The sequence below is a fragment of the Lytechinus variegatus genome, chromosome 8 (assembly GCF_018143015.1).
Source record: "Lytechinus variegatus isolate NC3 chromosome 8, Lvar_3.0, whole genome shotgun sequence".
NCBI lineage: Eukaryota > Metazoa > Echinodermata > Echinoidea > Temnopleuroida > Toxopneustidae > Lytechinus > Lytechinus variegatus.
The window spans coordinates 41191646-41218504 of record NC_054747.1 but is presented as its reverse complement, the minus strand read 5'-3'; the positions used below and the strand labels follow the sequence as shown (position 1 = coordinate 41218504).

The 26859-nt window shown below is 37.9% G+C and overlaps 2 protein-coding genes across 2 annotated transcripts; both read right to left on the bottom strand.

The window, feature by feature from the left end:
* Positions 1-7427: 7427 nt before the first annotated feature.
* Positions 7428-15203, bottom strand: LOC121419750 (WSC domain-containing protein 1-like). The gene is made up of 5 exons (XM_041614207.1): positions 15135-15203; positions 11385-11454; positions 10526-10699; positions 8727-8930; positions 7428-8331 (listed from the first exon to the last, which is right to left on the bottom strand). Exons 1-5 carry the CDS (start codon positions 15201-15203, stop codon positions 7943-7945), a joined length of 906 nt encoding a protein of 301 aa, XP_041470141.1. The 3' UTR covers positions 7428-7942.
* Positions 15204-19177: 3974 nt separating this feature from the next.
* On the bottom strand, positions 19178-25551 carry LOC121419749 (zinc finger protein 271-like). Its single transcript, XM_041614205.1, has 2 exons — positions 23980-25551; positions 19178-20875 (listed from the first exon to the last, which is right to left on the bottom strand). The coding sequence occupies exons 1-2, from the start codon at positions 25057-25059 to the stop codon at positions 19430-19432; spliced, it is 2526 nt and encodes an 841-aa protein (XP_041470139.1). The 5' UTR covers positions 25060-25551; the 3' UTR covers positions 19178-19429.
* Between the last annotated feature and the right edge of the window lie 1308 nt (positions 25552-26859).

Below are 26859 nucleotides of genomic sequence, written 5' to 3'. Positions count from 1 at the left end.
CTGAACTTCAATAATTGAAGCCTGGAAATCTTTGGGAAAGGCTCAGAAATCTGAACTGTACTCAAGGATAATCATACAGCATCCCAATATTACAAATTTGTAGTGGTCAAGGGATGAATTTTCAGCCAATTCAATTCCAATTTGGATGTTTTTTCAGCTGTTAGAATTTAAATTTGGCATCTAACACACTCTCTTTGTAATGTTTTTATAGTATGTTCTTTACACAGTTTTCAGTAATTTGATATTACAAAGCTACAGACTAAGTTGTGAAGTGCTAAGAATCATCATTGCATCTTAAGCTATAAAGAGCTCTATATCGTTATTAATAATATCAGTCCTATGCCCCATGGCTATGGTGAAGCACTATAACTATAAAGCTGTGTGCAATAACATTGGGCACTTGTCTGATAATCGCTACATGTACAACCAACCATTACATGACTTTTCAAGTTTTAGAAAGTAGAATCTCAAATCAGTTCTTATGCAGTCATAGTATTATACAACTCAAAGGAATATCAAAGAATGAATAAACTGTAAAACAGTCAAAGATTGGAAGGTCTGAAACAAGAGAACACTTTATCTGTAAAATATGTTTGCTTACTTTAGATTAGGCTTGCATTGCTGGCCCCAATTAGTTATGGGATTGACACTTTACTATGAAATTTTGGAAAACTTGAAAATACTTGCCTTACTTGATCGAAGCATCAAGTTAGTAGCATCAAATTCACATGCTACATTTATTTATATGACAGAAAATAATAAAAAGCCTGTATTTTGAATTCAGGGTTAAAATGTGCTATGATTATTGAAAGCCAAATTTTGTTTACTTGTGTTTCTTTATATGTTACCTACTGTGCTTTCCTGATTTTTTTAATGGTAAAGATTGAAGACAACTATCTTTATCTTTCCTAGGCAGTTAAGAATGATTTGTGAGTCCAATGAGCTGGTAATTTTAACCTCTACTTTTAGAGATTTATGACATGATTGGCTATCCATAATTAAACAACAAATTTAGACCAGAGTTTAAATTAAACCCGACTTCAGAATTCATGCCAATGTGTTTACATGTATAGTTTGGAGAACTTGTCTCCATTTTAACAAAATAAATTTCATCAAAGATTATATTACACCAAAAATAGTAGTTTAATCTTATTTTTTTACAGGACAAAATTCAATTTATGTATGATTGTAAACAATAACAGTAAAAAAATAATAAGTGGAGAGATGAAAACATCTTGCTCAATGTACATTCATGAAGACATGAATGGAAGTGTTTGTCATTCCTTGCCAAGTGTTTATGAAATTGCAATAGTTGTTTTGTCTGTCTTATTTAACCTATCTGTTCAAATCATGAATCTTACATTAAATTATTATAGGCCTTGTATGTGATTCTGTATACCTTATTTGTGAACTGACCTGTTAAGCATACATGTACATGTGCTGCTGGTCATTATTTATGTGTACATGTATACCAGTGAATAAATATTGATTATAAAATCATCACAAAGACTGCATTTATTACATGTAGAAATCTTACTCCAGAGAAAAGTGTTCCTACAGTCAAGAAAGATCCTGGGAAAGCTTGTAGTCATGGAAAGTCAGGGAAAAGTTAGGGAATTTGGAAAATTTGTGAAAAGTCATGGAATTGCATAATACCTCTTGGCTATGGCAGCTTTTAAGTTTGATGTGTCTTGCAACTGTCATACTCTGATCATACTGTGTTACATGTATTATAATTGGTGTTCATGATTTCCATTTTTCCCAGTTTTGTGACATCCCAAATTCGACATAACTCTCGGGTCGTCAAGGGAAGTCGTGGAAGAGTCATGGAGTTCTGTTTTCAAATTTCTGGGGGAACCTTGAGTGATCAGTTATTGTCACACTTGTGAAGGACAATAGAGAAGTTTAAAATGGCATACTGGAAATCATCATTTACGGGTTTACCTTCCAGCTCCCCCCCCCCCTTTGGATCCAAACCTGAGTAAAAGATGATTGAGGAAATGACTGTTGAGAAAGAATAGGATTGTATGAGAGCAGGGGACCTAGTGTGTAGAGAGAACTTTGCGACCCACTGTAACTAACTAAACTCCTCAAAAAAAAAGTTTGGAAAGAACATGATTTTTTTTTTCTGTTGTTTTGCATCTTTTCAATTCAGACATTTTCCAACATTTTCGAATCCTGCTCTCCTCGTAATGGTATGATCATTCGTGTAAGAAGCATGGTATCAATTTAAGGAGAATTAATGGCCAAACTCAGATTTCCAAACTTTTTTTGAGTGGTTTATTGAAAAAAAAACCTGCGCAACTAACTTTATTTTCAACCATTGAAATGCATATGGATTTGAGGAAGAATTCTTTCTGCGATTGACCTAGATCAAACGCAAAAAGAACAAGATTCAAGGCCATATGCAAGCATTTATTTGCTGGGGGGGGGGGGGCAGGACATGTAAACCTTTTTGAAAATACTTGAAAGTGAGAGACCAAGGTGAGCGAGACTGTAATTGTGGCGTTTTTGTATTTTGTAAAGTGAGGTAGAAGGGTTTTGCATGTATTGATGAAATTTGTGAAAATTTTCAGTACAATTAAGTTTTCAAAATATCGGGGGGGGGGGGGGGCGTGAAAAGATTGATTATAGAGTGAGAATGAAAAACAGAATACTGATATGTGGTAATGGAAAGAAAGAGAAAAAGAAGAGGAGAAGAAAAATGATTATGGAGAAGATGTAAAAGGTCCATCAATACTTCACGTCTCCCAATCCCCTTGCAGGACTACAGTTTTCTGAAAGAAAATACTTTTTTCTCTGTCGAGATAATTATACTGTATGAGTGGATGTGACGTGTGCTATGGTCCTTATGACGCAGGGGGGCGTTATGGAGCCCCCGATTCATGCATTCCATGCTGGACTTTCAAATGGACTCCTAAAAGTAGCAGAAATGGGCTAACATTTTGAGCAGGGTTAGGAGTAGCCTCTTATCGAGGCCCTGGAGGCTGCTTCCCGAGCGAAGCGAGGGATTTATTTATTCGCGAAGCGAATTTGGCCTGTCCCGCGGAGCTCTGCTTCGCTATCTCCCTTGCTTCGCCATGTTCGCTCGGAAAGCAGCCGACGGGGCCTCGACAAGAGGCTAGGTTAGAAGCGATGTCATGGGCAAAATTTATAAAAAGCTGCATGCGAGCAAAACAAAACAAAAAAAAAACCCTGTCCTACAAAAATCTAATTTTGTGACAGAAAAATCACATTTCACTCTTCATTCATTCCTTTTCCTTATTTTTATAGGTTTTTTTTTATTTTCTTGGGGTCCATTACCCCGATCCCCCTCATTTTGTACTCTAGTAACCCTTTTGAAACATGTAGGTCTACTATAAGGGGCGGATCCAGCTTCCGCCGATAAGGGGGGGGGGGGATTTGTTTCTCCCATATTTTCGCTCAAAATTGATTTTTGTTTGTATCTTTGAAGGGGTAGTCCTAACAGTCACCATAGCTTTATATTTTAAAACAACATAAACATATAATCTCATCTGCCCTATTTAAATAGGGCGCGAGCGCAAAGCGTCCTTTAAAAAAAAATATCACGTATTTTATTATGAAAAAATAAACACTCTGGGCAATGTTTGTGATCTTGAACAGTAAGATACGTATGTAACTTAATGATTACTGAGAGCAGAAAGTTTTAATATGCATTCTATAGCCTGATCGACCTATTAAGGACTGTTTGCAGTTAGCCATGAAGACAATACATATTTCAAGAATCAAATATTTTTTTTTGACGTTCTGACCTAAAGAATTGAATTCTAAGCACTTTCTTGTAATCATGAACACGCTAGGTAGGCCTATAGTTCGACTGAACAATTGATGCGAGCGCAAAGTTTGAGCGGAAAAGTTGAGTTATACCTAAATCCCGGGGGGGGGGGGCACTTCCATTCACGAGTGGATACCATGCGCGACCATGGGGTCTCGAAAAGCACCCTAGACACGTAATTTCTATATTCTGAAAATGCACCCCTTAACAAGTATTGGCGTGTGAAACCCAACCCGTAACAAGTATTGGAAACAAAACGATACTCTTGGCAATATTCCCTGAAATGAACCCCTAAACAAGTACAGGAATGTTTTAATGTTACGGGTCCTTCAGTCGTCGGCTTTACCTTGTTTGGTTTAGTACGACCCCACCTTCTACACCTCGGGCAAATCGGACTCTAAACACGTAGTGTTGGGGCAAAAAGGACATCCTTTATAAAATATTTTAATTTTGTTTTATCATCCCTGCAAATTCGACCCTAAACACGTAATTATCCTAGCGAAATAGATACCCTTTTTTTCATTATTTTTGTGTTTTTGACACCCTTATCACGTTACGTACGTAACGTGCCCTATCATGAAAAAGACATCCTTTTTACATGTTTTTTTTTGTCATGAATAGTGTCCCTTTTTAGGTCTAACTCTCAATGTTCCGCTCGTATCGATCGGTCAGTCACTAAAGGCTTACCTATCGTGTTCATGATTACAAAAAAGTGCTTGGTAGAATTCCCTTTTTTTTAGGTCAGCACGCCCAAAAATCTTCCTTATACATAATACTATAACGCGCGAAGCGCGTAAAGAAATTGTTTTAAACAGTTTTCTGAAACTAGATAATTTAAGCACATTTCAAATAAAGTGTACGTATTTAGGATATGCTTTTTCCAAAGATTTTTTAAGACTAGCCAAACGTGTTTATATGTTTTTCCCAAGGTTTCACCCGGGGTCATATTCTGGCAAGTGCATGGCGACAATTTATTTAGTGGCCAAAATGTGTAAATAAAGCCTGCAAAAAAACTAATCTTGTTAAGGGGCTATTTTGCACCCAGAGAAAAAAACTCATTTAGTTGGTGGTTGGAAATAATTTGGTCACGCATGTGTACACCATGTGACTGCCCCCCGGGTAAATAATGACAATAAAAAAAGAATAGATTACTTCCTTTGAATCCCCCCATTTCTTTTCCCTACTTGAAAAAAATATAAGGGAGGAGTAATCCCTGCCCTTACAACTGCACGCTTCGGGTTTCTTTGCAATATTTTGTGTCAGGTTTTCTGCATGGAAGACAGTTATTTGGTGTCCGAGTTGCAAAATTTTGGAAAGACAATGATCACGTCAACAGACTGAACTAGTAATACGTATTTCCAGTTCAGTGGCTTTGGCCACAAAGATACGATCTTACGTATGCCGCCATCTACGGCTGATGAAGCAAATGTTTGGGGGAAATTCCCGTTATTAAACTTTTTTGTTATTGAGGCCATATAGGCGACGCCCACCTTTACACATACCTCTATATGATTTCCATATTTTACGGAATTAACATGACTTGTTTGGTATCAAATTAAAGCTAATGAAAATCAAATGGAAATGTATTGATTACTGGGCATTTAAATCACGCACAGGTCAGATAAAGGTCATAAAAGGTCAAATTGCCTTACAAACATAATGCCGTACAAAACCATGCTTAGAATACAAACACGTTGGGTATCATATGCATTTTTGCAAAGGTTAAGTTTGAGAGTGTGCATATTAATAATCCGATGGATGTTACCTTGGCATCCTGAGGAATTTTATTTTTCTGACGTCATAAACCGCACCAACTTTCAGTTACATTCCTCTTAAAAATGCAATATATCATGTCATGTTATATTCCTCTCACAATTATCTCTTCGACCAGATGCTCATAAGATTCTCCTTCACCAACAATCTCAACTACATGCCTCTGCTAGAGCTGTGTTACTTCGATTCACACTTGCAGTATGAACTATGAAATATATATTTTGTCTGCCGACCAGCGACTGCATTATTCCTTAAAAGTTATAGAACAGAGTGACGCTGACTTGCATCGACAAGAAGTTCTTTTAATTATTTGGGAACCACCACCACGACCACTGTGTCATGAAAAAGTTAGTACGGGTATGCCCAATGTCCTGTTCCATATCAGCTATCTTCTGAAGATGTAAAAGCAGGAGAAGCATATATAATTTTTCTCTGACAACACTTGACATTAATGTTCTACCAGTTTTCTCATTTTGGGTTTACAGGTCTTTCGCATACTGACGGAAAAGTAATTGACATTAAAGGTATGGCAATGAAGTTTGAAGAAAATGCTTCCTTCGCACAGATAATTACCACTGACAGAATCACCCTGGTAAAATAAGACCTAATGAATAAGTAAATATAATAAATACATATATTTCGGTTTGTTTAATGAGTGTCAAAGCCTTCAGCCGAATTATTCCACGTTCTTTTATTTTATTTTCTAAATGAACATATAGAGTAACTGTTGTAAATATAATTCTCTTTGTATTAATTCCGGGGTACGTTCACCTTGTAATAACAGCCCCCAGCTAAAATGGACAAATAATCAAGTATACCATGATTGTATTTGCAAAGAATGTCATTAAATTTCATCCCTTCATATATTAACAGATATGTTATATTACATACGGTGTATCACGAGTCCTTCTATAGTTTACCAATATAGGCCTATTGTGAACTGTGATATGCATATTCTCCCTAAAATTATATTCAAACATTGATCAGTTTGCCAGCTTACAATAATTGACTGAAATATTTTTCAATTCGGTTCACAATAGGCCTATTAGTAAATAATGCCATATTCTCAGTTATTATTGTTCTTAATCCCCCTCGCTGCCAAGAAAAATGCTAGATTCAATGAGGGTCAAAATTATGCTAAAACGTTTAACGCTTTATGTACAACCTTTACAACTAATGATAGCATTTATTTATTTCTCTTCCATTCTCTTTTTTCATTGTCTTACCTTCCTTATATCATTCGCTCCAACACGACATTATGGCTCGTATTCTGAAGTCAAGTATACTTCAGCTCATTCGGCTATCAAATCATTCATAATTCTTTAGGAAGTATAAATAGATGATCGTCTTCACCATCGATGAATCAGGAAAGAGCACAGTAAGCATAAGAAAACATACAACTTAATAAAAATGTTGATACTTTTGGCTTCCCATACTTAAACCACAACTTTAAACCTGAGTTTAAGGTAAACCAGACTTCAGAATACGGGCCTATGCGTTAGCCAGTCAACGCACAAATAAGGTTGTACTGCGACATTAAGAATTTTTGTAATATTTAAGTTTTTATTGAAACAAATCAAACCAAATGACAAAAAGTATAATTTACAAATGATTGAGATGATTAGTAAAAAGAAACAATAAGCAATAAAAAGATACCTATAGATGTTCAAGAGCAAGAACCCCGCGCGGGCTCACAGCGTCCCAGCGTGCGCACTGTAAAAACTGCGGTGTTAAAACTGACACCAATTGGTGCTAATAGAGGACCACACACTGAGGTGTTAAAATTACACCCTCGAGATTAAACATAACACCAAAGAGTGTAAAGGTGTTGTAATAACACCTATAGGTGTTAAACTAACACCACCAATTTAACACCGGTGTAAAATAACTGATGTGGTCCTCTATGTACACCGGTTAACACCACAGTTTTTTTTGTGCGGCATTAGGACATTTTTAGCATCACTTAGCAGACACTTTCTACAACGTTAAAAATCTATTACTTGATAATTGATGCGATAATTTCTTTTCCAGCTCCCAAAAGCTAAACTTGAATGAACTTCGCAATATGTCGTGAAAGATTGGTGTCAGAGTGAAGATCTCTATTTTACAATAAAAGGAAAGAGCGATGTGCAAGTAAAAACCTGGATACATCTTAAAGAACAAGAGATCCGGTTGGAGGCTGCAGATTTCTAATGATGGGAAGCGCAGCCTCTTTGAATGCTGGTAGTACATTAATTTTTAAAGGCTACTAACTGTCATTTAAGGTTTTTTTGACAAAAGATTATCTGCGTTATAAAAAGCGTCTGCAATTTGATTGCTTTAATGCCCTCATACACAGCTGAGTGTATAAATTAAACTGGTTCATTTATATTATCATAAATGTAAATCAGTGGGATATGATATTACTGACGGTGGTGGCTTCTTGAGATCCCACATGTCGATTAAATCGAGATAACTTTTTACATATCCATCAATCATAGTCCTTTCTTCTTGTGTAAATGGGTCCAGACTCGTATTTGAAGTTTGCCTGTGAAACTTTCCCTCTGCATTGGCTATTGTACACGCAAGACGCTCTTCATCGATCGATACACCAAGGTAGTCTAGGATTCGTCGCATCTCCTCCGCTATGTGGAGTTTGAGTTGTTCGTAATAAACGATTATCATTGACTTGCAAACATTCCCTGGGGAGTGACATCTTGAGATAAGATGTTCAGGAAGACCAATCCAACTCCTGGAAAATCTCCTCACATATCTATGCCATTCTACATAAAAGAAAATGAATATGAATAGAAATTATTGAATCGAACATAACAAAGACCCATCTTAAGCATTATGTGTATGTGGAGTTGACAGCTCTAGCTTTCATTAGGTATTTTTCCCACTTACAACGGGAACTCTCTAAAACGCATCGATTCATTTGAAAATCACAATGGAGAGCTGAGAGGCTTTTGTCGAAAGTTGGTGGACTGGGGCAGCAGATCATCCAAAGATTTGCACTGGACGAACAATTGCAAATATAAGTCGTCGTCCAGAGTCATGAGATTCTGATGCTGTCCAGGTCTACCAACTTTCGACGAAAGCCTTTCAGCTCTCCAAAATGTGATTTGACTTGCATTTTGCTATATCGTGGATGTTTTATGAAAAAAGAAAAAAATACCTTCAGTTTGGAACTTGTAAATAGGGGCATGGCCCGTCTTGCCAGCTTTTCTTCTGTTAAATTCTGATACCAATGCCCGGTACGGATTGCGTACAAGTAGAATGGCGCCAACCATGTGTGACGTCATATTACCCCTGGCCATGTTATGTGTCTTCACTGTAAGAGTCGTTCCAGTTAGGTGATCTTCTTTTTCACCTATAAAACCTGTCGTGGGATAGAATCCGTGAAAAGATTCTTCACAACTTAGAATCGACAGTTTCGAAACCCAGAACAAGCCACATGGTCAGTGCATGTGCACTCAAGATCGAGGGAGTCCAACTTAAAGGTCAAGTCCACCCTAGAAAATTGCTGATTTGAATCGATTTTGATGAAATTTCATTGTTTTGCTTGTTGGATTTTTCTCCTTTTTTCAAATCAATGTTTTGTTGGGGTGGACTTGTCCTTTAAAAAAGTTGTTCTTTGAGGGAAAAGAAAAAAGTAGAGAGGTGGAAGTTTGAAAAAATATCGGACAAACAAGATTCAAGTCTCTTTTGTTGGTCAATGCATGCGGCGGCAAAGATATTTGGTTTTCAATGGCTTTCAAAAAGGTTAGGGGTAAGCTTACACAAAGACGAAAAATACAGTATCATAGCAATATTGACAACTGTTAGTATATAAATAAAGAAAATGACAAGTTTCTGCAATTTTACTTTAATACCCTTAAAAATGCATAATGCATGTGTATGATGATAAAAGTTACACCCCCATGCCACCTCAATCCAATATACGGGCAATAGGAATATATATCCATTATTAAATTTAGAAAACAATCCATGTACAAAGAAATGGCATATAGATACGTGTAAAAACACGAAGAAAGAAATGTATTTTTAAAAGTTGTGAAAAATGGTAACGTTTGGGGACTTCTAGCAGCAAACTGGCCGCATTGTTCATGTCATAAGGCAATTAATTACGAACACTATCTTCCATTACACTGTATTAAACTTGCGATTCATTGTCATTTCGTATTGTTACAATAATTTGCTGATTTAAAGTTAAAAAGAGTGTTGAAATGTGAAATACATTTAATACCCCTTTTGGTTACACTTCGTAATTCCGAAGGTTAGTAATTCCGAAACACGTAAATTGCCTATACCTCAGTGTTCGTTAATCCGAAAACGTAAAAAGATTCGTTAATTCGAACATTTGTGGCGTTATTCCGAAGGTTCGATAATCCGAAAAAGAAATAAGGTCCGATGTTCCGAAGGTTCGTTAGTCCGAAAACGAAATAAGGTTCGTTAATCACTACGTTTTCGGACTAACGAACCTTCGGAATTACGAACCTCATTTCGTTTTCGGACTTACGAACCTTCGGAAATACGAACTTTCGGAATGATGAACCTTCGGAATAACGAAGCTTCGGAATTACGACTGTATACGCGCTGTTATTCTAGGGGAACAGGCAGCCAGTCATCACCAACCAGTAAGAAGGATGGATCCATATTTCATAAAAGCGGGTTTTACTTTGAAAAAATATCAATGTGACAATATAGTTTTCATGTTAAAAACGAGCTTCATGTTAGGAAGATGGGATGGGGGGGGGGGGGCACTTCCATTGACTATTGGATACCACGCACCACCATGGGGTCTCGAAAAGCACCCTAAACAAGTAAGTTCCATTCTGAAATGCACCCCTTAACAGCCGGGTATTGGCGTGTGAAACCCTACTCTTAACAAGCATTGGAAACAAAACGATACCCTTGGCAAGTATTCCCTGAATTGAACCCTTGTCCCTCGGTTAAGAGGCATGCTATGAGTACCTTGGTTAATAAGTGTTCTGCTATGATAAATGCTTCCTGTTGCATATCCAGTTGATGTCTCTATGAGATGTCTAACCCATGTATTACCCGATCCTTGATAGCTAGCTAGAGCTATAGTTGGGAAGGTGTTCTTTGGCATGAGACGTGTGTCGTCACAACTCTCTCTGATTGCACCTGTATAGAATGAGTACAAGAGAAAAATAGGGTTATCAGTGCATGGACTTATGCCAAGGACCGGTGGACAAGTAACGAAATGTGCCGTGACCTATGTCCGAGCCTAACCTATGAGCTAATTTAATCTACAAGTGTGAGAGCGGGGAGCGAACGGTTTAATGTCTAGCTAATTATACAAGCTGCTGCATTTAAAACCTTTGGCTCTCAAGCTAAACTTCAATGCATATACAAATTACAGGGGCCGCGGAACGGTTCTCAAAGGGGGGGGGGGGGGCTGACCATGCAAAAAACATCACAATCATAATTCCGCGTCCCCTGAATTATAACAGATTATTTATTTTTAGTGGATCCCCTCATTTCCACATCAGATTCTGTTAAAACTATTTTACAAATATTTTGTAACTTGTAATTGATTTGTAATCATTGTTATCACATTTCATTTGTTTTTGTCTATATTTATAATGTATGTTTGATTTGTATTTGCTTGTAATGTTGATAATGGAAATGGAAAATAAACTTGAACTTGAAACTTGAACAGAAAGTTAAACGTGTAGTTCAATTATCACAAAATTTAGATTACGCAATAATTGGGAGAATTTTCAAAAGACTCAAAGTAAAATGCTTTTATTGGATATTTTTGTACATTAAATTAGCTTTCTCATTGTGAACGATGAGTTTGCGTTACCTTTCTTGTTAGATCCTTGTGCTGTGTTTCCAATCGTAGGTGTATCCCTGATATTGGTTTGAAGATCATCCTGAAGGATGAAAAGAGTGAAGATGATTAGTCCACTAAATAACACGAAAAATATTGCACGCTCCTTGCTCCATATGTAATCCATTATAAGTCTGTATCTACACAAATCTAGTAGGAATTGGCCTGTGTTAATTTCCTGAAGCTTAGCCTACATGTACATCTTAAAGATTGAACGACGAAATAAACATATATGACTTACAGAAAATGCTGAAGATCTATATACCATGTATATATACACTCAGCGCTGATGACGAATCGATATTCTCATATACACTGCGAAAAACGTTACTCCATGGACAAAAGGTTTCCTATACCCGTAAGTAAAAGTTGGTCGTACAAGACCGAATGTATTGATTATATTGATTATTAAGGGAAGGGAGGGGCAAGGTGGAGATTGAGGGGGGGGGGGGTAGGGAAATATATATATGGATTAAAGTTAAAATATCTCTACATTCATTGATTACTTACAAACTAAGTCATTATTTTCATACTCGATCTTCAGTTCTGTTTTTACAGGCTCCGAGATGAATTGTAATTGTTTTCTTGAGAGGGAATAAAAACCGATTTTTGTTTGGTTAACTTAAGGCATATAACGTATCTCTAAAAGACCTTGAACGTCAATGTTTGATTTTAAGTTTGTTTTTGATACATCAACAAAATAAGATTTCAACACCGAGTTTTAAATCCGCATTCACGCATTCAGGTTCAGTGTGTTCCGATGATCTGGGGGAGGGGGGGGGGGGGGGAGGATGCTCCCCACAGGGTGACTTATCCATCCAGCAAGAGATTCGAACCGCATTACAGTGAGAAAGCAAGGTTACATCTTCAGAAGTTTCATATATAAATGTAAAAAAGTGCTTTTAAATATGCTCCCCATTTTAGATCACTTATTCAGCTCGCACTCCACAGTTGAATTATTTTTGTAAGTGCATGTCTGAGATAAGTAAACTATTTATGATAAAGAGGGTGTTTTAAAGATGTTGTTTTCTATCTCTGGATTCTATTTTTAGCTCGTACTTATAGTTGGGAAGGGGGGGTGGGCATTAAATAGTCATTTTTCAGTTTTGGACGAGGGCCGCGAGTGCACTCGTTAAGGGTATAAAAAGTATCGATTTTTTTTAAAACCCTAAATCTTCCGGGGTATTTTTATTCTTGTCATTCCCGGGGGAGGGGGGGCATTATGGCCCCCTTAAGATCTCAGCCGCGGATTGCGCGATCACAACGTCAATTTGCATGATGGTAGAGAATGACGCTCGCATTGCTAAATTTCACTGAATTCATATATTATTTTATCTTATATGAATTAATTATTAATTAATTAATCAATTATTCATAAAATCATACTTTTTGCTCTGATTCAATAAATAAAGCTCCTAGAATAATATTTTTTGGTGAAAATATTCTTTATAGCATTCCTAACAATTGTGAATGAAAGAAATTCTGGTACCAAGACCGATTTCTTGTGTATTTTATTGGTGTTTTTAATTTCTTATGCATTTCTGTGTTTTTTTACTTTTTTAAAAACTTTTTTATTGTTTTTTCGATGGAAATCGTTCCAGACTTAATTCTGACCACAAGGCAAAATTAATTAAGTTTAATCAGTAAAAGTAGAAATAATGATACATTTATTAATTTTTGGCTAAATACACAATTTGCATTGGATTTGTACATGAAATCACGTTTATGAGCAATTTTGGGTCTGACATACACTTACATAATGTTGCGTAATGTCGTAACCGCGTACCCGGGCGTCACAAATTTGGTCTCAAAATTTGCGCGAGACTTGAAAGTAAAAAGTCAGCGAGCGGCGAGGTCAAAAAATTTTGCGCAGCAGATATCTCGCGAAAATTGTCGAGGGGGGGGGGGGGGCGGGAGGAGAATTAGGGTTAAGGATGCTTTATGAAAGACTGGTCAATCGCCGGGGTCAAACATATTTAGGTGTTTTTTTTTAAACGACTATAGCTAAACGTGTTTAGGGTATGTTTCCCCCAAACTTTTTCCTCCGCCTTTCTGAAAAGTGTTTGGGTTCTTCCCGATTTGAGCAACGACCCTGGGAATGGGCCTCCGGGAAAACTTGTTTAGGGGTCATATGGCGACAACTTGTTTAGGGGCCAAAATAAATGAAGCCCTCGAAAAACTTGTTTGGGGGTTATTTCGCACACAGAGAAAAAAAAACAAATTTAGGGGGTGTTTGGAAATAATTTGCACAGCAAAAACTGTGGTGTTAACCGGTGTACATAGAGGACCACACCGGTTATTTTACACCGGTGTTAAATTGGTGGTGTTTGTTTTACACCTATACATGCTATAGGTGTTATTACATCTTTTGTTGTTACATTTACACTCTTTGGTGTTATGTTTAATATCTAGGGTGTAATTTTAACACCTCAGTTTTTACAGTGTGGTCTCGCATGTGTACAGTTCATTTACCTGCCCCCAGGAATAAACTACCGGTCATCTGACATTCATAAACCCGTTCAACACCCTATATCTGTTTAATAGATGATTCACATTTGTGGGTCAGTCACTTGGAGGCCGTTGCACACCAGTTTTTATCATGAATATTAGTTGCATTACATTAGCTGTGTCATTTCCCCTTTCCCATTTTTTTTTTCAAGTATAACCATAAACAAGATACTGTGCGCTTAGAAACACCAGTAGTAAGCGCCTAATATAAACTTTATGTCATATTTTGTGTAGCTACACTAAATCTTCAGAGCTGCTATCCATTCCAAATCAAAGGTTGAAATATTAAAGATAAAGTCACACTTTTCGTTAATGTGACAAAAAAAGAGAAACAAAAATTCAAATTTTTGTAACATCATATGGGCACTGACGAAGTGTTACTTTAATATAAGCTTTTATTCATGAGAGCTACGCTCCTCGTAAAATCTACGATTTTGTTTCTACTGTATTTTACTAAGCCATTTGTAATCATTTATTCCTTATGCCGAGGCAGACTATTTCTCTCTCCCTCTCTCTCTCTATACCCATCATGGCCTCTTTTCATGCTTTTCCAGGGATGGTTTTTGTGCCACCTTAACTGTGATGTAGTCTGTTATTATCCAGTAAAATTCCAGCGAAGGAATTAATTTAACGAGAGTTTATTTTTGCGACTTTTTGTTTTAAAACTTGATATTCTGGAAAAGAAACAGTAGAAAAAATGGTATTTATTCAATAAATCGCAAATATGGTAGACCAAAGGCTGAATTACATTTTTTAAGACTCCACTCAATTATACACAGCAAAAACTGTGGTGTTAACCGTTGTACATAGAGGACCACATCACTTATTTTACACCGGTGTTCAATTGGTGGTGTTAGTTTTACACCTATAGGTGTTATTACAACACCTATGGTTGTTACATTTACACTCTTTGGTGTTATGTTCAACTTCTAGGGTGTTATTTTAACACCTCAGGCTGTGGTCCTCTATTAACACCTATTGGTGTCAGTTTTAACATCACAGTTTTGACAGTGTATCCAATTTGATTTACACATTTGAGGAATCATGTCTGGTACACTATAGAAAGGAGAGCAGGGAGAAAGGGAAATAAGTATGAAAGAGAGAGGGTTGAGTGGATGATAGAGATAACACACACCCCACCCTCCACACATACACACTCACAAGGGCCTCCCTCACCCCCACACATACACCCTCACAAGGGCCTCCCTCACTTACCCTAGCACATATCCTCACCCCCACACATACACCCTCACAAGGGCCTCCCTCACCTACCCTAGCACACATCCTCACCCCCACACATACACCCTCACCTACCCTAGCACATATCCTCACCCCCACACATACACCCTCACCTACCCTAGCACACATCCTCACCCCCACACATACACCCTCACCTACCCTAGCACACATCCTCACCCCCACACATACACCCTCACCTACCCTAGCACACATCCTCACCCCCACACATACACCCTCACCTACCCTAGCACACATCCTCACCCCCACACATACACCCTCACCTACCCTAGCACATATCCTCACCCCCACACATACACCCTCACCTACCCTAGCACACATCCTCACCCCCACACATACACCCTCACCTACCCTAGCACATATCCTCACCCCCACACATACACCCTCACCTACCCTAGCACACATCCTCACCCCCACACATACACCCTCACCTACCCTAGCACACATCCTCACCCCCACACATACACCCTCACCTACCCTAGCACATATCCTCACCCCACACATACACCCTCACCTACCCTAGCACACATCCTCACCCCACACATACACCCTCACCTACCCTAGCACATATCCTCACCCCCACACATACACCCTCACCTACCCTAGCACACATCCTCACCCCCACACATACACCCTCACCTACCCTAGCACATATCCTCACCCCCACACATACACCCTCACCTACCCTAGCACATATCCTCACCCCCACACATACACCCTCACCTACCCTAGCACACATCCTCACCCCCACACATACACACTCACCTACCCTAGCACACATCTTCACCCCCACACATACACCCGGCTCACTACACCCTCCCTTCCCCCTACACACGAGAAGGCGCACACACACCCACACACAGATCTTCATCCACCCTCACAAGCACTCCCTCCCCCCCACACACACATAAGAAAACACACTCACACACCATACAACCTTACAAATCCTATCCCATCTCTCTCTCTCACACACACACATCCATACATACGACGCACACACATACAATCACCCATTCTCATTCTTCTGCATTCAATCCGGTATATCTGTTCATTATTTGACAAGTTATTTATCATTGAAATGTTTATGATGTGTTTTTGTTCAAAAATCGATAAATATATCTGTAAAATCATTTCGGTGAATGGAGAAATGATGGTGATTTTTGTTGAATTGCTAAGAAAACACGAGTGCTTGTAAGCAAGCGACCAGATGACCGAGAGCTTAAGGTCCTATCCAAGCCCGGGGGGGGGGGGCACTTCCATTGACTAGTGGATACCATGCGCGACCATGGGGTCTCGAAAAGCACCCTAAACACGTATTTTCCATATTCTGAAAATGCACCCCTTAACAAGTACAGCGATACGGGTCCGTCGGTTTTACCTACATATTACACATCATTTGGTTTAATTAGTACGGACCCACCTCCACACCATCGGACCCTTAACACGTATAGTGTTGGGACATTTTAATCTTGTTTTATCATCCCCGCAAATTTGACCCTAAACCCCCCTAAACACGTAGCTTTCCTGGCGAAATAGATACCTTTTTTTGTGTGTTTTGACACCCTTATCACGTTACGTACGTAACGTGCCTTATCTTGAAAAAGACATCTTTTTACGTGTTTTTTGGTCGCACATATATGGTATCCACTCGTCAATGTAAGTGGCCCCCGGGTCTCCAAGGGACCTGGGGAGCGTTTCATGAAAGGACTTGTCGGACATTTTATCTGACAAGTCCCATTTTATCCGACAGTTACCATAGGAACAGTGCCTCTCAGCCAATGAAAATCATGGAAAGATGTCAGATCTGACAACTTGTCAGATGAAAATATTGATGAAATGCTCCCCTGGTAATGAAGATGAAGAAACAAACCCCGGTCGATCACCGAAATCCGGAAACCCCGCTCTACCGACCGAGCGATCGTGCCTCCTTTGGTGACTTCTTATTGGTCTTGGGCTGCATGTTTAGTCCAAGATACAAATGACAATTGCAACAATTTCATAACAGCATGGAACCCAGTATAATAACAGATTACAGTCACAGATATCAACATTATGTAATTCAGCACTTTAGCATAGGTTTTAATTTATAATAACATGCGGCTTACTTTTTAGAAAACAACGCAACTCAGAAAAGGCGCCCGCCAGCGCCGTTATTGATTAATACTGAAAGTGATTTTACACTCTATACACATCACGAGACTCGACTGAATCAAGAATGCAACATGAATTCATTTGCATAAATAAAGCACATTCTTAGGATAAAGGAACAGCAACACCTGAACATCTTAGTTATTGTATGCCGAAGGACATAATGGCATATAATATCACATTTCTTGGTGTGAAGCATTGCCATTTGTAAACAACGCAAAATGATTTTGTTGACAATAAAGGAATAGATTCTTAATCTGTCAAAAAAATTTGGGATACACCAGCCAACACATCTACCTGAGGCAGCCACTTCTCAGGAGGAAGATACAGTATTTTGAAGTCCTAATTCTCACAGAACAGTGATAGTATAAAGGCAGTACTCATGTATTCCACTAATACACATGATCAACAGAGACATAACTCGTTTCTCAAACTGAAACTAAATATTGAAATAATGAAATACAATAGGAATTACGTGACATTATCAGCTCACCAATTTGCCTACTTCTCATAGATTTTGATTTGCATTGTAATGCTTATTATATACTGAGGTATTAGTACGAATTATATGCCTCGCATTCCTTTGGAACACTTTAAAAGGTTCAAAGGTAAAAAGTCTACGTTATGCTAATGCCAAGACAAAATTTGTATAATATTATATAACACAGTGATGTAGATCACTTTTTATTTCACGAGCCAATCATTCTTCGCCAAGTTAAAAAACAGACAGGTCACATGGTAGGATTCAGCCAATCATTTGATTAGAACCCATATCATGAATTTTATAAACTACCAAACAAAGAATGTTATGCACACAGTTGCAAAGCAGATCATACTTGAATCTATCTGGGTCTTTCGAGATTGGAAGGTTGTTTAAATGCTTTATTACACTGAGGGCATATGTAAGTTTTTTTTCCTCTGGTGTGAGTTTTTGTGTGCACATTCAGGCCTTGCACTGATTGACAAGGACCATTTCCCTAGTGGATTAGTATATACCCAGGTGGGGCAGGCTAGTCGAATTATATAATGATACCTTAGTGTCACATCAAAGTCGAAAATAGGGGGCTCTGGAACTTAATATTTGTCTTAATAATGGGGGTCTCCGGAACGGTCCTAGAATCAACGATTATTAAAAATGGCTTGCTCTTGAACTGACCACAAAAAATTGGGGGTCTCCAGAACTGATATGACTCATCGTCGATTGAACTCACTGCTCACATGGCCTTCTAAATAGGTAATGCTCTGGAACGGAAATTTAGGCAGAAAATGGGGGTCTCGACCGCGGCACATACATATCATACATTTCTGCTAAGTACCCCCACTCCCCTCGGATTATATGTTCTGCAAGTACTTGGGTAGAACTACAACCACAGACGTTGCATGCGAGGGGTTTCTCACCATTACGGGTTATCTGGTGTGCTTCCATGTCGGGTTCAATGGCATTTGCTAGGGCACCAATTGCTCCGCTGTGAATTCCACAAACTATAGAAATCGCCAACATCAACCCTGGATTTAACACTATACAAGGTCCTGAATTTAACCCCAAAACTCAAATAAAACCCTAACACTAACCCGCATACATTCGTAATTCCGAAGCTTCGTTATTCCGAAAACAAAGTGAGGTTCGTAATTCCGAAGGTTTGTTAATCTGAAAACGAAATGAGGTTCGTAATTCTGAAGGTTCGTTAGTCCGAAACGTAATGATCAACGAACCTTATTTCGTTTTCGGACTAAAGAACCTTCGGAACAACAAACCTTATTTCGTTTTCGGATTAACGAACCTTCAGAATAACGAACGTTCGGAATAACGCCACAAATGTTCGGATTAACAAACCCTTTTACGTTTTTGGATTAACGAACATTGAGGTATAGGTAATTTACGTGTTTCAGACTTACGAACCTTTGGAATTACAAAGTGTAACCCTAAATTTAACCCTAAAACTAAAATAAAACCCTAACACTAACCCTATATCTTGGATGAAATAAAGCCCTTAGCATTTCTACTGGAGCAAATGCCACCCTATATCAACTCTTTTAGCATAGGTGAGAAGATCTCGCTATGTCACAATGACGATACGCATAAGGTTTGTATCTGGTGTAGGGTTTTATGTGGGAATAATGGACACTACAATGGTTTCCATTCCTGCGTGTGTATTTCTGTGTTCCACCAGCTCATGTGTACTACTAAATCTTGCATCACACACCAAGCATGAAAAGGGGTTCTCACTCGTATGAGTTCTTTCATGTGCAATCAAATGAGCTTTCTTCAAAAATGTCTTTGAACAATGTGAACACTGATGTGGTTTTTCCCCTGTATGGAGAGCCATATGTGCTTTGAGATTACTGTCAAACCTGAAGGTTTTGTCACAAATAGAACAGATGTAAGGTTTTTCTTTTGTATGAATTCTCATATGTCTTCCAAGATTAGAGCCACGCAGAAATCTTTTCTTGCACACGGGACATTCATGAGGCTTTTCATCTCCATGGGTTCTCAAATGTTTATCAAGATAAGATATTTGGTAAAATCCTTTGTTGCAAATAGCACACCTAAAAGGTTTTTCGTCTGCCGGGTTATTGGAAGATTGCCCTTCCGGTAAACTTCCGGTTTCACTTAAATGTGTTCTTTCATGTGCATCCAATTGATCCCTCTTCCAATAAGTCTGTGAGCAAAGTGAACACTGATGCGGTTTTTCCCCTGTATGGAGAGCCATATGTGCTTTGAGATTACTGGCATCACCGAAGCATTTGTCACAGATAGAACACGCATAAGGTTTTTCTCCTGTGTGAATTCGCATATGAGTTCTGAGATCATATGCACGCACAAACATTTTCTCGCACAAAGAACACTCATGAAGCCTTTGATTTCTGCTTGAACAAACTCGAGTAGACTGTATACTTCCTGTTTTACGTACATGTGTTCGTTGGTGTGAAACCAAATGATCTCTCTCCAAAAATGTCTTTGAGCAAAGTGAAGACTGATGTGGTTTATTTCCTGTATGGAGAGCATTGTGTGCTCTAAGACTACTGGGATGACTGAATCTTTTGTCACAAATAGAACATGCATAGGGTTTTTCTCCTGTATGACTTTGCATATGAGCTCTGAGACTAGATAGATGCAGATATCGTTTCTTGCAAACAAAACACCCGTGAGGTCTTCCTTCTACATGGGTTTTCATATGAGAGTTTAGAGAAGACCTATGCATAAATTGTCTGTTGCAAACAGAGCAGGCGAAAAGCTTATCTTTCACTGGGTTGCTAGAAGACGAATGTGTTTCATTTCTTATTGAACAAACAGAAGAAGTCTGTATGCTTCCTGCACAAGTTGTTTCACAGTTCGCACCACGCTCCAGTTTGATGTCTGCATCTACTTCCAATCTTCTATCATTAAGATCCACCTCTCTTCGAGAACAATCCACTGGGTTTGGTGCAGGATAAGAATCATCCTCACTCACCGTATCATCTAGAAGATGTTTCCCATGCGACCTATCACCTGACATTTCCTGAATCCTTCTTTGAGACAAATTCCTTGACTTCCCACCTGAGTAAAAAGAATAGGGTCATACAAATCTAATGTTGATAGATTGAAAGATGTGACACAGTAGAACATGGGAGTGGACAACTCTATCCCCTAGTACAAGCCATGTATCAATTAAATGGCTTGCATTTTACATGATGAAAGGTTTACAGGGTTCCAACAGAAATTTGAAACAGAATTCCATGGCTTTTCCATGACTAAATTGCTGCTTTCCATCACTTCCTGTGACATCCCGGCATTATGTAGAAATTGGGATGTCACAAAACTGGGATAAATGGAAATCATGAACACCAATTATAATAGCAGAGTATGATCACAGAGAATGAGAGTTGCAAGACACAACAAACTGGAAAGATGCCATAGCCAAGAGGTACTGTATATTCAATTCCATGACTTTTCACAAATTTTCTGAATTCCCTGACTTTCCATGACCATGATTTTTTCAGGATTCTCCATGTTGGTGTTGTCATTTTGAATAGGCAAACTAGTCAGTTTTGACTATTGTTGCCTTGTAAATTTGCTTTCCTTTTTTTCAAAATAGAATTTCTTTGTTCAATCTATATCAGTTAGAAAAGTAAAAGAAAGGAAAGAAAAGGTCTTAGGAAATCGTGCAAAACCATGAATGAGGGGCCCCTGGTTTATAAAAGGCCCTCATTCCAAAGAATGGAGACCATTGAATGACAACTGAAAGAACAAAAATTGGAAAGGCCTTTCAGACCTCTCCAAGGTTTCTGACATATGTGGTCTCAGTGGAAGAGATCTGAAAACCCTCAAGAGACTGACACTTCATATCTTGAGCTGAACTAGACCCCTGGGGCCCGTTTCATAAAGACTTAAACTACTGTAACTTCGCCATCTGATGGTAACCTTGATTCTGATTGGCTTCTGAGACCTGTTACCATGGTAGTTGCCACAATGGCAAAGTTACAACTATTTATGAAATGGGCCCCTTATCCTGCAATTGTCTTTTTGATAGTACATGCATTTCAATGATCTTGCAAAGATCTTTCATGCAACAAATAACATATAATAAAGTGGGACCAGGAGTCAAGGTTTGATTTAAAATGTATTGCAAGTTTTTTGTAAGACCTACCCCTCAAATATCAATTGATGCAAAGACTTATGTTTTATTTTACCTGATGGGTGTTTCATGAAGGAGACTTTAAGAAAGAATGGTGAACATTCCTACATGCTAATTGGTGCATAACATTTACTACCACCACAAGAAAAGGACAACTAGTCAATCATAAAGTCGCTTGTAACTTTAATCAGCTTTATGACACACCCACCAGGTGGATAAAATCCACTTTAAGATAATGAACCTCTAACACACATTCACGACTTTCGAAAAGAAGAAATCATTAGAACTTGAAATATATATATTGTTTTAATAACAACCAGAATATTCAATTCACAAATCAAATGAAGTAATGCTGTGTGGGGCACGATGCATCGTGGTACCATCCAAGATAGTAATCAATAAAAATCATTAAGTGAACTAATTTACATGCATTATATAGCATGTTCGTTACACCCTTTTTCAATACTTTAGACATATGTAAACCTACATTGCACTTAATTTTCTGTAATAGCATGCGGAGTATACAAAATCACATCATCCGTTGATTGCGTGATCACAAAGAAAATTGGCATGCACGTCACCCAAAATTCATTCAAGTTTGCAATTTTTAATCACATATATATATGCTAATTAATGCAGAAAATCATTATTTGGCTGTAAATCTTTTTTTCTTATAGCCCCCAAACTGCAAGATATTGGTCTGGTCACTCTTTGTAGTTTATGAAAAAAATATACAAATGTATATAAAAAATGGCAATATCAATTTTTTTTTTATTCTTTTCAAATTTTCCTATGTATTTATTTGTTTTTTTACTTTTTGTTTTTCATTGTTTTTCAAAGGAAAGTGTAGGCAACACTGTTTCAGTCATACATATAAATAACATGATATCTGATTTTAAGTTTCAGTAATATGTAACATGAAATCTACAGCTTTTACCCAGTAAAAACAAAAATGATACGTTATAATACACTCTCTACGACATATGTTACTGTGTTATCATAATAATGGTCACTGACACAAAAGTAAACTCTTGATCAATATAATAAAACCTATAATTCTGAGCTAATATGAGTTGTTTCATTATGGTCTATTTGCACATGATTTCTAATGCATGCAGTATACATCCAAACTGATTTCAGTGCAACATGAAGTACTGTATTGTCATGATTTTGTATGTTGATGCATCTTTACCCCTTGATTTAGAAATCAACTTTATAAACACTAAATTGACCATCATGATTTGTATGTCACAAATAATTTTGCACATGATTCCCAGATGTAAGCACCTTGCAATATTATAGATTTCCACACTGATATTAAAAGAATGTTCAGTTGGACGCTCTGTACATGTATTGTGTTATCATGATAGTGTTTAATGCACATTGACACACCATTTAACTGTCGACTTCGAAATCAGCATTATAAATTATACAAAATGCAGCTTATCATGAGTTGTTCAACAAAGAGTTATTATTGTGACTTAATAATAATAGACAGTTCTTGTATACCACATTACACATTATGAATAACATCTCTATGCGCATGCAAAGGACAGATATTATTACCCCGGCTGTAGCTCGATCAGCCTTCCAGTGCTCAGTGCATTTCAAGGAATTAATCCTGTCGGGTACATATTCACCTCACCTGGGTTGAGTGCAGCACAATGTGGATAAATCAATATTTTATTTCTAATAGCATGAGATTACAAAACCACAGTCTGGTCAAACTAGAAATACCTCTGGTGCTACATGTAACACCTCACCCAATCTTTTTGTTCAGATTTTTTTTTTGTTCGCAATTATATCAATCCTTCTGAAAAAGAAAATATGAAAAGATCAAGTCTGAAGCTTCTCCTTGGAAGCAAAAAAAAATCTTTTTTGTTATTGAGAGAATCAATTTCAAGTCGAGATGCATGGTTTTTCACATATGAAAAGGTGTAAATGACTATTTCATGATATTATAAAGACTAATAGGCATAAATGCTTCCATCTCTAATGTCTTTTGCCATGAAATAATTCTTTTAAAATCAGGATGTAGCATGTGTTTTCATATGTACTTTAAGAGTGCTCCTTTCCCGAAAGCTCTTCCCACAAACAGAACACAGATAGGGTTTCTCTCCTGTATGGATCCTCATATGACGTTTGAAATCGTTCTTTTTTCCAAACTTTTTCTCACAAACTGAGCACGAAAACGGCTTTTCTCCCGTGTGAATTTTCTGATGATCCACAAGCCGACTCTTGTCAGAGAAAGTTTTGCCACAAGACTCACAATGAAAGGGTCTCTCTCCTGTGTGGATTCTTACGTGTCTTGTTAGATGGGCAGTTTGTGAAAATGTCTTGTTGCAAAATGAGCACACATAGGGTTTTTCACCTGTATGAGATCTTGTGTGTCTTGAGAGTGTATCAACGCGACTGAATTTCATATCACAGTACATACACTGATGTGGCTTTTCACCCGTATGGGTTTTGATGTGAGCGTCCAGGCTTGTTCTTCGGGCGTACGTCTTCTCGCAAAAAGGACACTGCTGGCTCTTTTCTCCCGAATGAACCGCCATATGTAGCTTGAGATGACAGCTTTCACTGAAGCTTTTGTCACAAATAGAACACACATGTGGCTTCTCACCTGTATGGATTCTCATGTGTCTCTTCAGTCCATTGCTGAATTGAAATCGTTTCTTGCAGAAGGTGCATTCGTGAGGTCTCTCTTCAGCATGTATCTGCATGTGTCTTGTTAAGCTTGTCACAAGAGTGAATCCTCTATTGCAAAATGAACACAGGAATGGCTTCCCTTCAAAAGGATTGTACATAGGGTCACCTCCAGATGCATATACCTGCGAAGATAGGCCCTTCTCGCGTGCTACTGCAGTTTCTTCATTCATATCCAATTCTCCCTGATCAGGGTGCGACACGGCAGCACTGCCAGGAGAATTGTGTCCATGAAAATAATCCACTGTATCGTACTCACTTATGCTACTGTCATTGTCAGATATATCAGACTGGGTTTGAAGCACAGCTACCAATGGGAAATCCTCTGGAAGATGTTTCCCATGTGACCTGTCACATGATGTATCACCTGATATATCCCCAGTGTTTCCAGTCCCTTGAGAGGTGCTCTGCATCCCACCTGAGTAGAAGAGCAGGGTGAAATATCCAACGCTGAGTTACATTGTGTTGATTCAATACAAGCACAGCAGAAATAAGAAGGGGCGCAAACAACCCTACTCTTACATCATATAATGAAGTTATGCAAAACTCAACCAACTCCTGAAACATCCATAGGCTGAAAAAGCAAAATTACTGGGTATAATTTTCACAATCACAGTATATCGAAATTTGACAACTGGATAGAAAAAAATTAAGGCTCAACGGCAAGTACAGTTGCAGGTTTTATGACGAGGAGAGTAAGACACCATCAAAGTGGAAGTAGATTCCATATGAAACATGTGAGGGACAAGTATTTGATATGCCATTATCATGTCAGATATCTCATGAGTGCAAGGTATGTCTAGCCACCCCTATTTTACACGGACAAAACCAAATTCAAAACTTGAATACTGACTGACATGCCCACATGGTAACCAACACACTAAAGAAACTCTCACTTACCCTACTTAAATTTCTATAAAAGTAGGAGTGGGCTATACATGGGTCAAAAATTTCAATACGGGAACAGTTTTGTTTTATTCCTTGTAATGTATCTCAACATGAAATGACAATATTTTTTGTCTTGGGTCCGAGAAAAAAGTGTGCCAGGCCAAAATCCAAAATGGCCGCCAAAACCACCCAAAATCACAGTTTTGGCCACAACTTCTTTATTTGGTGGTCTTTTTCTTTGGTTTTGGTGTCTATTCATATGTATTTGGGGGCAGGCAATTTGTTTTTCCTATTATTAATACTTTTAAACCATTATTTGTAGAGTTAAAAGGTAATTGTACCTAAATTTTTCAATTTTTATAGCCTTTTTTCAGCCAAAAAGTAGATTTTATCGTCCTGGGGTTCTTCGATATTAGGTGGTACGAGGTCAACAATAGCAAGCAGCTTCATAGAGCTATATCGCTTTTATTCCTCTACTATGGGTTTTACGGATATTTGTGAAATATATCTTAAATAAAAAAAATGTTAATTATCCATAGTGGCTATACAGTATACAATGTACTGTACATATACTGCACTGCATAAATGCATTGGCCACCATGACAAGGCATGTATAAACTATAGTGTTATACATGTAGAAATGAGCTCTTAGGTTTAGAATTAGATGCCTTAGAAATTGAAGATATGTTTTGTCTCAGAAACTGAGGACATGTTTTGTCAAATATGCTAATTCAGGGGGCGGAGAAAGGTAATTAACCCCACATCATGGCATTTACACTGTAGATATTCTGGGTCCCGTTGCATAAAAATTTACCATTATGTTAACTTAATGGTAACTTACATGGAATCCTTGGTTCTGATTGGCTGTTGATCAACATTACCATGATTATATAGTTACCTGACCCCATAAACATAGGCCAGTTAGACACCACAACCAGGTAAAAAAGCCTCCAAATGAAGAAGATATGGCTACATGTAGATATGTGATGTACATATATGATATGTGATATTTTATGTGAAATTTCACGTTGCTGGTTTCATCATGTACATCAGCTGACAAGCAATCAAATTCACAATTCACAATCTAATTTTAAACCTAAAGAGCTTATTTCTATGACACTATAGTTTATATACAGGCCTTGTCATATGTCATGGTGGTCAATGCATGGAAATATGCAGTGTAGTATGTACAGTAACACTACATTGTATACTGTATTGCCCCTATGGATAATTAACATTTTTTTATTTAATAAGATATATTTCACAAATATCCGTAAAACCCACAGTAGAGGAATAAAAGCAATATAGCTCTATGAAGCTGCTTG

Excerpts from the sequence above, each read along its gene's own strand:
- LOC121419750 (XM_041614207.1), bottom strand. The coding sequence starts at position 15,203 with ATGTGTGCTAGGGTAGGTGAGGGAGGCCCTTGTGAGGGTGTATGTGTG. Across the intron at positions 11,455-15,134 it reads GGGTGAGGATATGTGCTAGG|GATGATCTTCAAACCAATAT; the intron begins GTAAGTGAGGGA and ends TTCATCCTTCAG. Across the intron at positions 8,332-8,726 it reads TTACAAGTTCCAAACTGAAG|AATGGCATAGATATGTGAGG; the intron begins GTATTTTTTTCT and ends TCTTTTATGTAG.
- LOC121419749 (XM_041614205.1), bottom strand. The coding sequence starts at position 25,059 with ATGCAGAGCACCTCTCAAGGGACTGGAAACACTGGGGATATATCAGGT. Across the intron at positions 20,876-23,979 it reads AAGTACATATGAAAACACAT|TCTTTTTACTCAGGTGGGAA; the intron begins GCTACATCCTGA and ends GTATGACCCTAT.